We start from the raw sequence: 13396 nt of genomic DNA on the forward strand, positions 1-13396 counted from the left end.
TATTATATGCTGGTGGCTCCTACAACTGAGCAGATTTAGTAAATTTGAATAATGGTACATCACCCTTGAAAGCTACAGAATTTGAAAAACACCAAAACACCATTTTTTTGTATTTAGACTTCCACTTTTCAAATGAAAATCTATGAAAATCACATTTAACTAGTTTTAAAGATAGCCTATAAGAAAATTTACTTCTTTTAATTGCAAAGCATATTTGCATCACATAAAAGCTTTAGATTTTCATACTAGCAGAACAACCTACCTTATGATGGAAAGAAAATGACATTAACTAAACAAGTATAACAACATTCTATTTGTTTTGTTTGTGTACATGACAAACACATGCATTCATACTCTCACTCAGTTCTGCCTTGCATTATCTAGAAGATTGTCTGCTGTTCAAATACAGATGTAAACAAAAGGCTGTGGAAGGTTGTACATGTATTGTTTATTTAACTGCACACAGTTGAAGTGACAGCCCCACCCCATTACAGTACCAGGTTGGGAGGAAGTAAATTTAGAACTGTTTTCCCCATATCATGGTCCGTTCCCTGTGTGGTCATAAAGTTTTTACATTGTAGGCCCAGGCAGAGTGGAACCAGTGGCAGGGGTTGGAATAATAACATCAACAAAGTACATGGGGTAACAATATTGGGAATGAAAAGGCCACAGTTTATTGGCTACAGGTGTCAGATGGTTTGGCATAGGTATTGGGTGTATATATACTGAAATCAACCAGCCAAACTGCTGGTTAATGTATAGAGTTGACCAAGTTAAGAGTCACCCTGTGTTGTGCAGTGCCTCTGAGTGACCACTTAAGATCACTCAGTGGAGGTGATATGGCCTGTTAACCCCTGAGCTGGGAATCTGTACAAGAAGTGCCCCCAGGTTCCCTTAAGGGGATACCCCACGACTGCAGGGCAAACGGGGCCCACCCTCCGCCCACCTGGCGTAAGGATGCAACCCAATGCATTTCTGCCTGCAAGTTTGTGGCAATTGCTATGAGGTAGATGAAACCAGCAGACAGGCCCAATTTGTCTTCAGGGAAAAATTCTCCCTGGCCCTGAATACAGCAACTGATAAAATCCATAACAAGATCCATCCAGGGCTTACCTGCTCACCTTTAGATAGCCTGCAAACCATAGAAATAAGACAGGGAAGGTAGGAAATCCAGCACTGACTAACTGGAAGAGTCCTGGTGTGGCTGATAGAGCGAACCAGAAGGAATAAGTTCTTACTCAGGTCTGCTCCCCAGCCACATCCTCCATCTTACCTACTGGTGAGACTTGCAAGTGAGCACCTGTCTGTTGGTGTGCCAAAAGGAACCAGAAGTGCCCCCTTCCATGACACCAAAGCCTGAAAAGGGAAACAAACTCTGCCATTCTGTGCCAGGGCCTCAACTGCCGCTCCCAGCAAGTTCTGTGGGAATGGACATTCTATAGCAAGTGATAAGATTCCTCTGCGCTTCTAGTCTTTTTGATTATGACCAAAATGTTTCAGGGGGAAGAGGACTGAGGTAAATCTGTCAAATGTTTTTGGAGGAAGTGGACTGAAGTAAATCTGCCCTTTTAGTATTTTAAATATTAAAGCATTTATATGCATAATATTAAGTTTGAAAAGCAGGTCCTTAAGATTATGCAGATTCTAATGAAAATGCCTAAGATGTTGAGTCTTGTGTACCTGCAAGTTGACAGGAATGTGTGAGAAGCTGACTTTAGATATTCATTGGTGTGAATGCTTTAAGCCCAGGAAAATTGGAGAAAAAAATATTTGGCTAGTCTAGGAAGCCTAGCAGGCTTCTATTATTTTACTCAATCTATATAACACCCTTGTGAAAGTTAAAGCATTATGTCTGGACAAAGATGGATGACTGCTTCTATGTTGGTGATCATTGCAGTTTGATGAAGAATTCTCAGCTCGACAGGAGGCACAAGCTGAGCTTCAAAAGCGAGAAGAGAAAATCAAAGAACTTGAAACTCAAATCCAGCAGTTACAAACCCAGGTAATATAACAAGATGGATTTTACATGTTTTCAAAATGTGTTCTACTTTGGGGAAGTATGGAATTAACTTTTTAAAAATTATGGGGAAATTACTAGCAGTGGGCTAAAGATAGATGGCAGGAGAAATATTGCATCACTGTTTCAAATCAGACAGTGTGACTGGTTCCTTCTACTGGTCTATGTGTGAGCAGGAGCATCACTGACTGGTCATCTTACAAAATTTACCTAATGATCTCAAGGCAGCATACATGCTACCTCCCCCCACCCCTTCTATTCTTACAGCAACACTGTGAGATAGGTTAGGCTGAAAGAATGAGTAACTACCCAAAGTAACCCACTAAGTAAGCTTCGTGGGTGAATGTGGATGTGAATCTATGTTAGTCCAACACCTTAACCACTACTCTATTTAAATAAATTGGGGAGGAGGATGCACTTTAGCTCTGATACGACCCTGAATCACTTTGGCTGAAAGAAGAAATCATGTACAAATATGCTTCTTTATTGAATTTTATGGCCTTTTCTGATTGCTCTGTAAGCAATAGTCACATCTGTGGCATTAAAACATGAACACTGGATCATCTTGGAAACACAAGACTCTTCCATATTTGAAGATATTCTGTAAGCAACTGCCAACACTTTTATGTGCATTTTGGTTTTGCGATGATGTTTGTTTTATTCTTTTAATGTGCTTGTTGGTTAGAAAGCTTAGTGTAACTTCTCCGGAAATGAGTGTTGCTTAAGGCATATAATGCAAACTGTAAATGAAAATTTATGTTTGATTCACTTGCACTGAGAGGATATTACAGAAGATAACTTCTTTTGGGCACTTTAAATACAGTTGGTGGTATGGAAAATTTTTGTTGGTCATATTAATGAGCTCAAATGCTTACTAAATCCCTAAGAAGCAGAATTGTCTCTGTGCCACTGTTGGTTAACATTTAGTGTCAGTTGGGTACTGTGTCTTGTAAAGGACGCAGAAGGTATACCAGTTATAGAAATCATATCTCTATTTAGAGATAAGAGGGTAGAATCATAGGACAGACTGTCTTTTCTTTTAAAGGAACAGTTGAAAAATAAAAGTTTGAAAGTTCAGCTATTTGGAGTCTGCTGGTAGAAAATCACTTGCTCTAGTGAAGTTTAGTCTAGAGGAAAAGTCTGGAGAGTAGATTTCTAATTTATGACTTTTTATCCTAGTGGTACCATATTATGTGGTATTTTGACCAAGGCCTCACTCAAATGGTATTGCTGAAAGCTTATATTAGAACAGATAATAAACTTCCCTGGTGTTATCTTGTCAGTAGAAGTGAACATTTTTAAGCATCACAGCCAAGAGCCAGATCCTCTTCCTAATTTCTCAGCCTGCACAGTTAACATCATTTTGAAGATGGATTTTCTGAGGTAGTGAATATTTGAATATGGGAACCTTAAGATGATAATTCGGTTTCAGCCATTTGGCTTCCTTTTTAACAGTTCTATGAATACCACACAGATAAAAATATCTTAAGCCCTTGGAAAGTATTTTGTTAATGGACCTTTTTTTCTTGTTTTCAAATGTCATTTCATTAATTCTCTTGATCTATTTTAATATGAAGAAACTCTTTAAAAAGTTGCATATGGCGCTTACTAATGTAGTGCCAAAAATATAACCCATTTCTGTTAAATGACTCATACTGATTTGAAAATGATTCCATCCCCCCTTGGTAAAGACCACATTCTTTTTCATTATGGGTTTCATCTCTGTGAAATCCTTCAGCAATGTAGAATAGAATATAGTTGAAACAACCTTGCTTACATGAGCAACCTGGGAAACATGGAAAATGTTCTGGTTCTCGTAATATGCAGGTTGTCATTTACATGAGAATTTACTTGATGCCTCTGGTGTCTCTTGTGTGGCCAGCATTTTCTCTGTTCCCTTTTTTCAACCCTCAGATCTAAAACATGCTTATTTTGCAGGCTCCTGTGTCTTCAAGTGGCTCACCTCCTGCAGGAGTTCCACCTCCGCCGCCACCACCACCTCCTCTTCCAGGTGGTTTAGCCTCTGCAGCACCACCTCCTCCTCCTCCACCACCACCACTTCCTGGTGGTATTCCACCTCCACCACCTCCTTTGCCTGGAGGGTCTATACCACCTCCACCTCCACCTATGTTTGGTGGACCACCACCACCTCCTCCTCTTTTTGGAGGGATTCCACCTATAGGAGCTGCACCAGCACTGCCTTTTGGAATGAAACAGAAGAAGAAGTACAACCCTGAAGTGTCTATGAAGAGAATCAACTGGGCAAAGGTATATAAATTTAATTTCACCAATATTTTCACCACTTTTATGATCTTTAAAGGAAAGAATGGCAGGAATTTTGTTTTGAACATAAGAATTCTAGAATTTAAACTCTTTCTAATTTTAGGGATGATAAATTTTCAATAGTCGCAATTTGTTAACCTTTAAAATTCATTTGTAGGATGGAGTAATCTGAAGGGATTTGGGACACTTTTTCTTAAAAGTAGTGATAGCTGTAGGAAGTGCTGTGCATACCTGTGGAAACATAACTTAATTAAAAATAATATTATTGAACAACAATATCACAATGCACTTGAAGATAAAAACAAGAATTAACAACAAAATAATATAAGCTCATCACAATGAGCTTTTGATAGTAAAGTCACACAAAAATAAAAATGAAATGAAATGAATACAATTATAAAATGATAAATGGGATATAAAAACACAATTTATGGTCTAATCAAACCCCCAAATAGCACTATTATCTTATTTTCCTTTAGAAATCCAAGGAATGCCTAATAAATATCTCATTACCTATTTGTGAACCGCTGCCAGATTAATAATTGTCAGGTATTGGAGGACCCTTAATGCAAATCTCTTTGAAGCCTGCCTATCACAGACAGGGGACTGTACTTATGGACAAGCTTTACAATGAGAGCACCATACTGGAAAGAAAACACAAACTTATATGCAACATCGTATCCTTTTATTGGGACGCGAGGGGCGCTGTGGGTTAAACCACAGAGCCTAGGACTTGCCGATCAGAAGCTTGGCGGTTCGAATCCCTGCGACGGGGTGAGCTCCCGTTGCTCGGTCCCTGCTTCTGCCAACCTACCAGTTCAAAAGCATGTCAAAGTGCAAGTAGATAAATAGGTACCGCTCCAGCGGGAAGGTAAATGGTGTTTCTGTGCGCTGCTCTGGTTTGGCCAATAAAGCGAGATGAGCGCCACAACTCCAGAGTCGGTCATGACTAGACCTAATGGTCAGGGGTCCCTTTACCTTTACCTTTTATCCTTTTATTTAATATGCACAAACTGTTGAGCATGACTTTCATCCACCAGCATCACACAGAACATTGCAGATGGAATGACACTTTAATCTGACACTTACATCCAATGAACCACAACTGGGATTGCTTCTGTTCTATTTTGCCCCCCCCCCCCTTTTTGATGACACTGTACTCTAATGACTTCCTGTTATTGTTGCTATTATTCTCTTCTCTACTTTTATTTATGCAATTAATTCGTAACGGAATATCAATAAGATACTTTTGAAAAAACCCATACAACTTACATTGTGCAATGAAGGAAATGGGGAAAAAGAAAAAGGTGTTGCCTGTTTATAGACATCAACAAATAAAATTTTATTTCAAGGGGATTTGCTACCTGTATGACTGTGATGTCATATACTTAATAACCCTCCAAATAAATGTGAAATTAGAAGGATTATAATCACCCTTGGTACTTGAATATATCTATCTGTCTATCTATCTATATATCTATCTGCGATAGCAATGGACATAACTTTATTGAACCATGTTTCTAATGTATATCATGAAGCATCTTTCCAGCTCTGAGCAATTTCCAAATAAGTAGATATATGTACAATTAACTGTTTACATATCTGCATTACCTTTATACAAAATAAGCAAAATCTGTAGTTTAGGGGCCAGGATCACATATTTATGTACAAGTGCACTGATTTCTGTAATCAATTGTTTCCAAAATTTATGAACTTTGGTATGACTTAGACATTTTCCATCTGAATATATTTAAAGAGTGAAAATTACAGGAGCAATAGAAGCATTTTACAAAGCCATCGTAAACAGTTTTCATTATATCTGCACTAAAGGAAGGTAGTTAACTTTTTAGCCTGACATAGGCTGTCTTGTCTATTTAAGGAGGATAGCTGAATTTTTTATTTTTTATTTTTAGAACCATATCCACATATTTTGTCCCTTTTAAAATAAAATGTGGACATTTTCTTTGATTATTGCAAAGCACAGTTATATGCTTTCTTTGTTCACCATTGTGAGGTTCACTTCACTGATATAGGTTGTATTTATAAATAGGTTTATTGCTTTTCATTCTAGTCTAGTAGCTGAGGCAGAGGATGTTGATATTTATGTGCATGATTTTATATAACTTCAGGACAGAAATTTAATCTAATGACACTTTTGAATGTAATCCTTTCTGAAGTTTATATACATTAGGAATGCATGGCATAACACATTACTCTTAACATTCTGTCAGGCTTAGGGTTCTGATGTATAAACACCATGTATTATTATCTTATTCAATATGTTCAGAGAAATGCATTTGAATAGATCTTCATTTTATCTGCACATAAAATTATTGTACAATATAGGAACACAATGAGCTTTTTCGAACGGGACTGTTCAGTGTGCCCTCCATATGTTGTTGGACTACATTTTCTATCAGCCTTAGCCACCAGTACCAGTGATCAGTGATTGAAGTTGTAGTCCAACAACACCTAGTGGGGCACAGGTTAACCTCTTCCTACTCAGGAAAAGTTCAGTCTCCATTCTGAAAACTTGTGAAAGGAAAAAAGCATCAGAAGGTGCCAGTTCCGTACTCTTTCCAAGTCTGTTGCACTATTTTTGTGAAAACTTATCTCTTTATGCTTGCACTCCCACTTCTCTTTTGTTTGATGAAGAAGTTTGAAGTTGAAATACTGCTTTCTAAAAATTTCCTGTTTGATTTTATGGCTTACATCTTGTCATTGTCATGTGTTGTACTTAACTGATGATTGCACAGTCACTAAGCACCTAACAAATTTTATTTCAGGTTGAACCACAGGAAATAACAGAGAATTGTTTTTGGATAAAAGCAAAAGAAGAAAAATTTGAAAACCCAGATCTGTTTGCAAAGCTGGCTCTCACTTTTGCTACACACATGAAAGGTAGGTACTTCGTTATTTTCCCCTAAATAGTCTGTGAATAATAGATATGTAATTTTTTGCTTTTAATATTGTTATACCACCAGTGTGCATGGTATTTTAAAAAGTAACATAAGCAGTAAATAAATAAATACCCTTGGACAATAATTCCAAGACTCATACAGTCTACATTTGAAAGGGGAAGATAACAGGAAAGAATGAAGGAGATGCAGGTAGGATAACAGGTACAGAATATGTGTAAGTTCAGAGTAATGTAGTCAGGCTTAGTTGATCTAGGTTAAACTGACTGAGTGGTTAAGCAAAAGATCAAACAGAGTTTTGAGGAAGCATTCTGAAGTAAACATGAATCACATGTGCTATGGAAGGGAGTCCTAGCATAAAGGACAAAGAGAAAGAAAAGGCAGTTATTCCAAGGTTGTGGCTGCTGTTGCATTCTGACAGCTTCTGGGAGCCACAGGTGAGAGCTGAGTGCAGGGTGGGGACCAAAGGGATGCAAACTACCCCAGAAGGAACACAACATGTTGCTCCACCAGAGGTACTACCACTCCTCTAAAACCCTAAATAACCTGCTAAACCAGGTGAGAGTAGCTAATGTCTCAAACCCTCAGTGAGTTAGGAACTTCCCTTTCATGCAAGGACAGGCTCCAGCAGTTGACACCAATAGTAGGTCCAATGTTCAAGAAAGTGGTTTCTTGTGCTTTAGAGCAGAGTTTCCTAACCTTTTTCTGACCGTGGCCCTCATCCGACCTTGTTTCCTTCCTGTGCCCCCCATGGGCATAGCCAAAGGTGGGTGGGAAGCTGCCCTCCAATAAGTAAAAATCAATACAAATCAATACACACCTGAGGTTCTGCCCCCCCTAACAAAAGCCTGCCCCCTAACAAAAATCCTGGCTATGCCTATGCCCCCCCAATGGTAGAAAGGTATATATTTAAGTGTTTTGTTTGTAAACAGAACATGTTTTCTTTATATTTTTTATAATTTATACAAAATACAGTTACATAAAATGATAGGAACATAATGAAATATTGTTGAAGCAGGTAAATATGGAATGACCAAGGGTCATCTTTCTAGTGCAGCCCCCTGCAACATAGGAAACTCAGGTAAAGCATCCATGACAGGTGGCCACGCAACCTCTACTTAGAATCCTCCAAGGAAAGAGAGTCCAGAAACCTCCAAGGAAGGGGAGTTCAGTCCAAAAGGTGCACAGAAAATTCTGATATATGGAATAATTTTAAAAAGCAAGTGGTCTTCACTGACCTGACCCAAAACGATCTTGTAATCTGGAGGAGCCCTGGCTGCTTATAGCCCCACACACCCTTACCTGGTAGTAAGACCCACTGAACTCAGTGTGGCTTTCTTCTGAGTAGACACTTAGTTATTTACTAGATGCAAGTCAGCAGCACCAAATGACCCTGCTTGAGTGGGGCTGGGGTGGATTTTAACCCGTTCCTTGTAGAGCTGGGTGGTTGCTCCGCAAGTTTGGGAAGGTTCCCAAAAGGCTGGGAAACATCTGAAGGCCTAATCTGCTAGGCGCTGGGGTGGATTGTACCCCGTACCTTGAGGAGTCAGGCCCAGGCTGCCACCCAGCCCAGGACTGGTGGCAGCAGCAAGCACCTCTGGCTCACTCAGCCCTACCCATTGCCACCTCACTACCACACTTACTGACCTGAGGGTTCTGGATCATGGGCTCTGCTGGTCTAAATGTGAGCCTTAGAAATCGCCCTCTCCTGCTGGAAACAAACCAGGACTGCTCCATGAAAATACATGTGGCAAAAAGGAGCGCTAGGCACTGGTGGGCTGCCCCCTTACCCGCTTGTGGTTGGCCAAGCGGATAGCCTTCCAATCAGGATTTTTTAATTTTAAAAAAGTGTTTTTTCCTTCACTTCTCACTTCCCCCTGTGGCCCCCTAGCCTCGTGGTGTGGTCCCCCCATTTATGTGATTTTTTACCTGTGCCCCCCTTGGAATATCCTGGGGGGGCCCAGGGGGCCATATGACTCCTGTTTGGGAAACACTGCTTTAGAGAGGAGTGAGGGGCAGATGGGGCTTCTCAACCTGAGAAGGTAGCCCACCTGGGAGAAGGAAAACTGATCTTAAGCCTCCACTTCCTTGTGGGTCATCTCCAAGAGAAGAAAAGGCTAAGGAGTAAATCCTAAAGAAATCCAAAGTGGCGTCCCTAAGATGGCTGGATGGTGCTTTGGACAACTCCTTTAGCTAAGTAGTTCTCCATGTATTGTTCTGTTTTCCTTTGGACCACATCAGCAAGGTTGAGAGGGGGATATTGCTGTCTGGGCAGCCCAGGACCTTCTTACACATTTCCCAGGCTTGCGCCCTGGAGAGGTCACTTTTGATGCAGTGTTTTTTACTAGAAAAATACATGCTGGTACTCACCATGAAGTTGTTACAGTAAGTGCCACACTTTTGAACAACAAAAAACAGGTGCCGGTACCCTTGAGTACCCCCCGGGGGGGGGAACCAGCTGCTTTGGTGCTGCTAACCCAGTAGTTTGACCTAACTCCTGGAGGCACACTTGGTTGTCTTTCAAGACAGACAGATTCCAACTAGACTTTCCAACTGCTAAGGGTTGTAGAGCTTGAAAAGCCAAGGTTATGGGGCAGGAATGTTTTATAGAATCTTTTGCAGGAGAAAGGGCTATGTTGGGGTTTGAGTGAATGTAAAGGTGAGGATTAATTTATGTGTATAATTCTCAAATAGAGTATTATAGAATTCTGCAGTTGCAATACGGTTAAAATACTTGGAGTGAAGCCTTTATTTTCATATTTCCTGATAGAGGCCTTTCAGTCTCTTCTCATGTAGATCCAAATTGGGTTTCCTGGGTGATAAACAGACACCAGAAATAGGTTTTAATAAGCTTTTAGTGAGTATCATAAGATACGAAGTACAATGATTTCAAATTTGCTTATTCTAGCCTTTGGACACAAGGCATATTTTTGTGTAAATTGCATAACAGCATAGTAATTGTGCTCCTGGGGTATGCTAGACATGAATTTCCTCTACATGGCTAAGGCAAATAACTGTCAAGTGTTGTCAGGTTTGTTGCAGCATTGCTTCTCCAGTCAAATTCAGTTAAGAGATCTCTACTGAATGCTATAGTAATATATCAAACTCTAATTTAGGCTTAGTTTTTTTCCCTTCCTGTCTAGTTCTCTTCTCTCCCCCTTTTCCTATGTTATATCCAAATCGTCTTATACTTATCCCTGTTGAAAATGTAAATGGAGACATCATCAAATCCTTGAGGTCTGATTTGTTGGCTATATTATGAGGGATTAAATGATAACCATAAATTAAAGTTAACCCAGAAGAAGTATTTCAGCTGGGTGAGATTTATGGTTGGTAATAGTTAAGGAAGTGACAAGAAGTTGAGCACTAACAGGTCTAATAAAGTGATGGCCACGATGAAAGCGTTTTAGCAGTGGAATTGCAGTGAAATATTAAAAACAGCAACCTGCAACAGTAAAAATGCTGCTAAAATTATTTTTACCACAGTTTTGACTGCACCAGATGTTGTCTGTCAGATTTCAAGCTGTGATATGGTATTGCTGGAAAACCAGGAAGGATTACCCTGAATGTTCACATCTGCCTTTACTACATCTATAACCTTTTTATTAGCCACTTTTAATTTGGCTATGTTACTAATCTACCATTACTCACTGACTTTCAAATGTTTGTTCATTAACTACCACAAAACAATAATTTTTAAATAGTTATTATAAACAAAATGTTGCTTACCTACAGACTTAATAATTTTGTTATAATATACCATGTTGGGAGTGGTAACCTGAGTGTTAAATTTCATTATCATTCCTAAACCTGTGTATTCACGTGACTATGTCTACAAGAAATATGTGCCTCTTAAATAAATTCAGCAGACACAATTTTATATTGCCTTCAACTGACTTATTTGACTTATTTGAAAGTACATTTATAGCTTGGTGAATAGAGAAGCGGAACTAAATGATGCCAGAAGCCTTACCGTATTTTTCGCCCTATAGGACGCACTTTTTCCCCTCCAAAAATGAAGGGGAAATGTGTGTGTGTCCTATGGGGTGAATGCATGCTTTTGCTGAAGCCTGGAGAGTGAGAGGGGTCGGTGCGCACCGACCCCTCTTGCTCTCCAGGCTTTAGGAGAGCCCCGTCGCCAGCCCTGCAAACTTGGGGGACAGCGGGAGAGGCGCAGCGCGCCTTTTCCGCTGTCCCCCGACTTGGCTAGAAGGCTGGCGGGGGGGGGGGAGAAGCCTGCTCCTCCCCGTCGCCAGCCCCGCAAACTCGGGGGACAGCGGGAGAGGCGCAGCGCGCCTTTCCCGCTGTCCCCCGACTTGGCTAGAAGGCTGGGGGGGGGGGAGAAGCCTGCTCCTCCCCGTCGCCAGCCCCGCAAACTCGGGGGACAGCGGGAGAGGCACAGCACGCCTTTCCCGCTGTCCCCCGACTTGGCTAGAAGGCTGGCGGGGGGGAGAAGCCTGCTCCTCCCCGTTGCCAGCCCCGCAAACTCGGGGGACGCAGCGCGCCTTTCCCACTGTCCCCCGACTGTCCCCCGACTTGGCTAGAAGGCTGGTGGAGGGCTTTCCCCTCCTCCAGCCCCGCAAGCTCCCAGAGCGATGCCAAAGCTGCCAAAGCCCGAGCTTCCCCAGCCCAGCCCCGCGCCTTGGGGGGGGAAAAATAATTTCCCCCCCTTTATTCCCCCCCCCCCAAATCTAGGTGCGTCCTATGGGCCGGTGCGTCCTATAGGGCAAAAAATACGGTAACTTGCATCTCAGGGCGGTCAGCAAGTTTGGAAACTAGATATAGCTGCCATGGGTTTAGTTGTTCCAAAGGCACGTTTTTGTGATGCCAGGATTGATAGCTACCATTATTTGTAATGTTGCATCTTGAAAAGTGTGAAACTCAGTTCAGACAAATACATTGATGTATTTTCCTTGTGTTCTGTATAGTGAAGTGGAAATATTTGTTTTTTCCACTATCAAGGGGGACCATAAACTTCTGCTGTTTTCTTTATGAATCTGCACTAATATAGATGAATGCAAGATTATAAAGAAGGTCTTGACTGGCAAATATGTGAAATTTATTTTTAACTGTGTGTCACCTTTCAGCTAAATGATGGGGGAATTGGAATCATGCATTTGAATCCTCATCGTAATTTTTTAAATGACTTTTGGGCTTTAAAAAACCCAAGAATAATAACAAAATAATGTGAAGGGGAGGGGAGAGCAGCTCACTAGTGTGTGAGAACATATGTTTGTCTATACAGCTTATGTAACCTGAGGTATAGAGTTAAGCACTCTTAATTCTTTTATTGATTTTATTTAATCTTTGCTTGCTTAACTGTCAGGGGTGTGTGGTTTTGTGTGTGTGTGTGTGTGTGAGAGAGAGAGAGAGAGAGAGAGAGAAACTGAATTTTATCTTCCTGTTCAGGCTTCCCATTCAGTGAAAAGTGGAAATTCCTTGCACCTTTTTAATACAGTTACAAGTGTGGGAACACAGTGTGGACTTTAGTTCATTTGCAAATATTCATTTTATACTTATAAACTCATTACAAATGTGATTGCAAATTAAATTAATATGCAGGGGTTACCTTCATCTCGTCATTGCACTCTTGTCCCAACCTGATTGAACTTTTGCAGATATCTGATGTTCACTTTTTCTTCTTGCCAGAAAAGCCTTTTCTAGTATGCATGCACAGAAGTTGTTTATTTTGATGTGGAACTCATGGTAAAATATTATGATTGGCAAATTATGGAAACACTTAAGTCAGATACATACAGAACACTTTTAGAAACAGTAGCAGAAACAATTGACATGAGCAGTGGTAGAAGCAGGAGGGACTTACCTCATTAGATTAACTTTGTTTCAAGTATGAAATCATAAGGGGGGGAGAATCCCAATTACTCAGGAAATAAGTAAAATAAAAAGGGGAAGTTCTGAAGAATTGTGTTAGACACATTGAAGGAGTTTGGAGTTTTCTGTCTGTTTTGAACAGCAGTCTCCATACCATATAGCATTGCTTCTGTAAGACCTTCTAGTTTCAGCACTGGTGGAGACCATTTTGCATGGGAGTTCTGTTGCTGGACCTGTGTGCATCAGCAGAGTGTGTATAAACACACCCCATCTTGCTCTGTTTTGCCTTCTTCCGGGTCCAAAAGTACCTGCACATCAGTGACTGTGTGCCAATTGGACGTGCCTA

The 13396-nt window shown here is 40.6% G+C and overlaps 1 protein-coding gene across 9 annotated transcripts in view; it reads left to right on the forward strand.

Moving 5' to 3' along the window:
- The window catches only part of DIAPH2 (diaphanous related formin 2), a 359470-nt gene that overhangs the window by 88291 nt on the left and 257783 nt on the right, over positions 1-13396 (forward strand). For all 9 annotated transcript variants that reach the window (XM_083484624.1, XM_083484625.1, XM_083484618.1 and 6 more), the window contains 3 exons: positions 1898-2002; positions 3956-4285; positions 7087-7201. In XM_083484624.1, coding sequence (XP_083340750.1) covers positions 1898-2002; positions 3956-4285; positions 7087-7201 — 550 coding nt within the window. The remainder of the gene's footprint in view (positions 1-1897; positions 2003-3955; positions 4286-7086; positions 7202-13396) is intronic.

This window comes from Podarcis liolepis (genome assembly GCF_965112155.1).
Source record: "Podarcis liolepis genome assembly, chromosome: Z".
Classification (NCBI taxonomy): domain Eukaryota; kingdom Metazoa; phylum Chordata; class Lepidosauria; order Squamata; family Lacertidae; genus Podarcis; species Podarcis liolepis.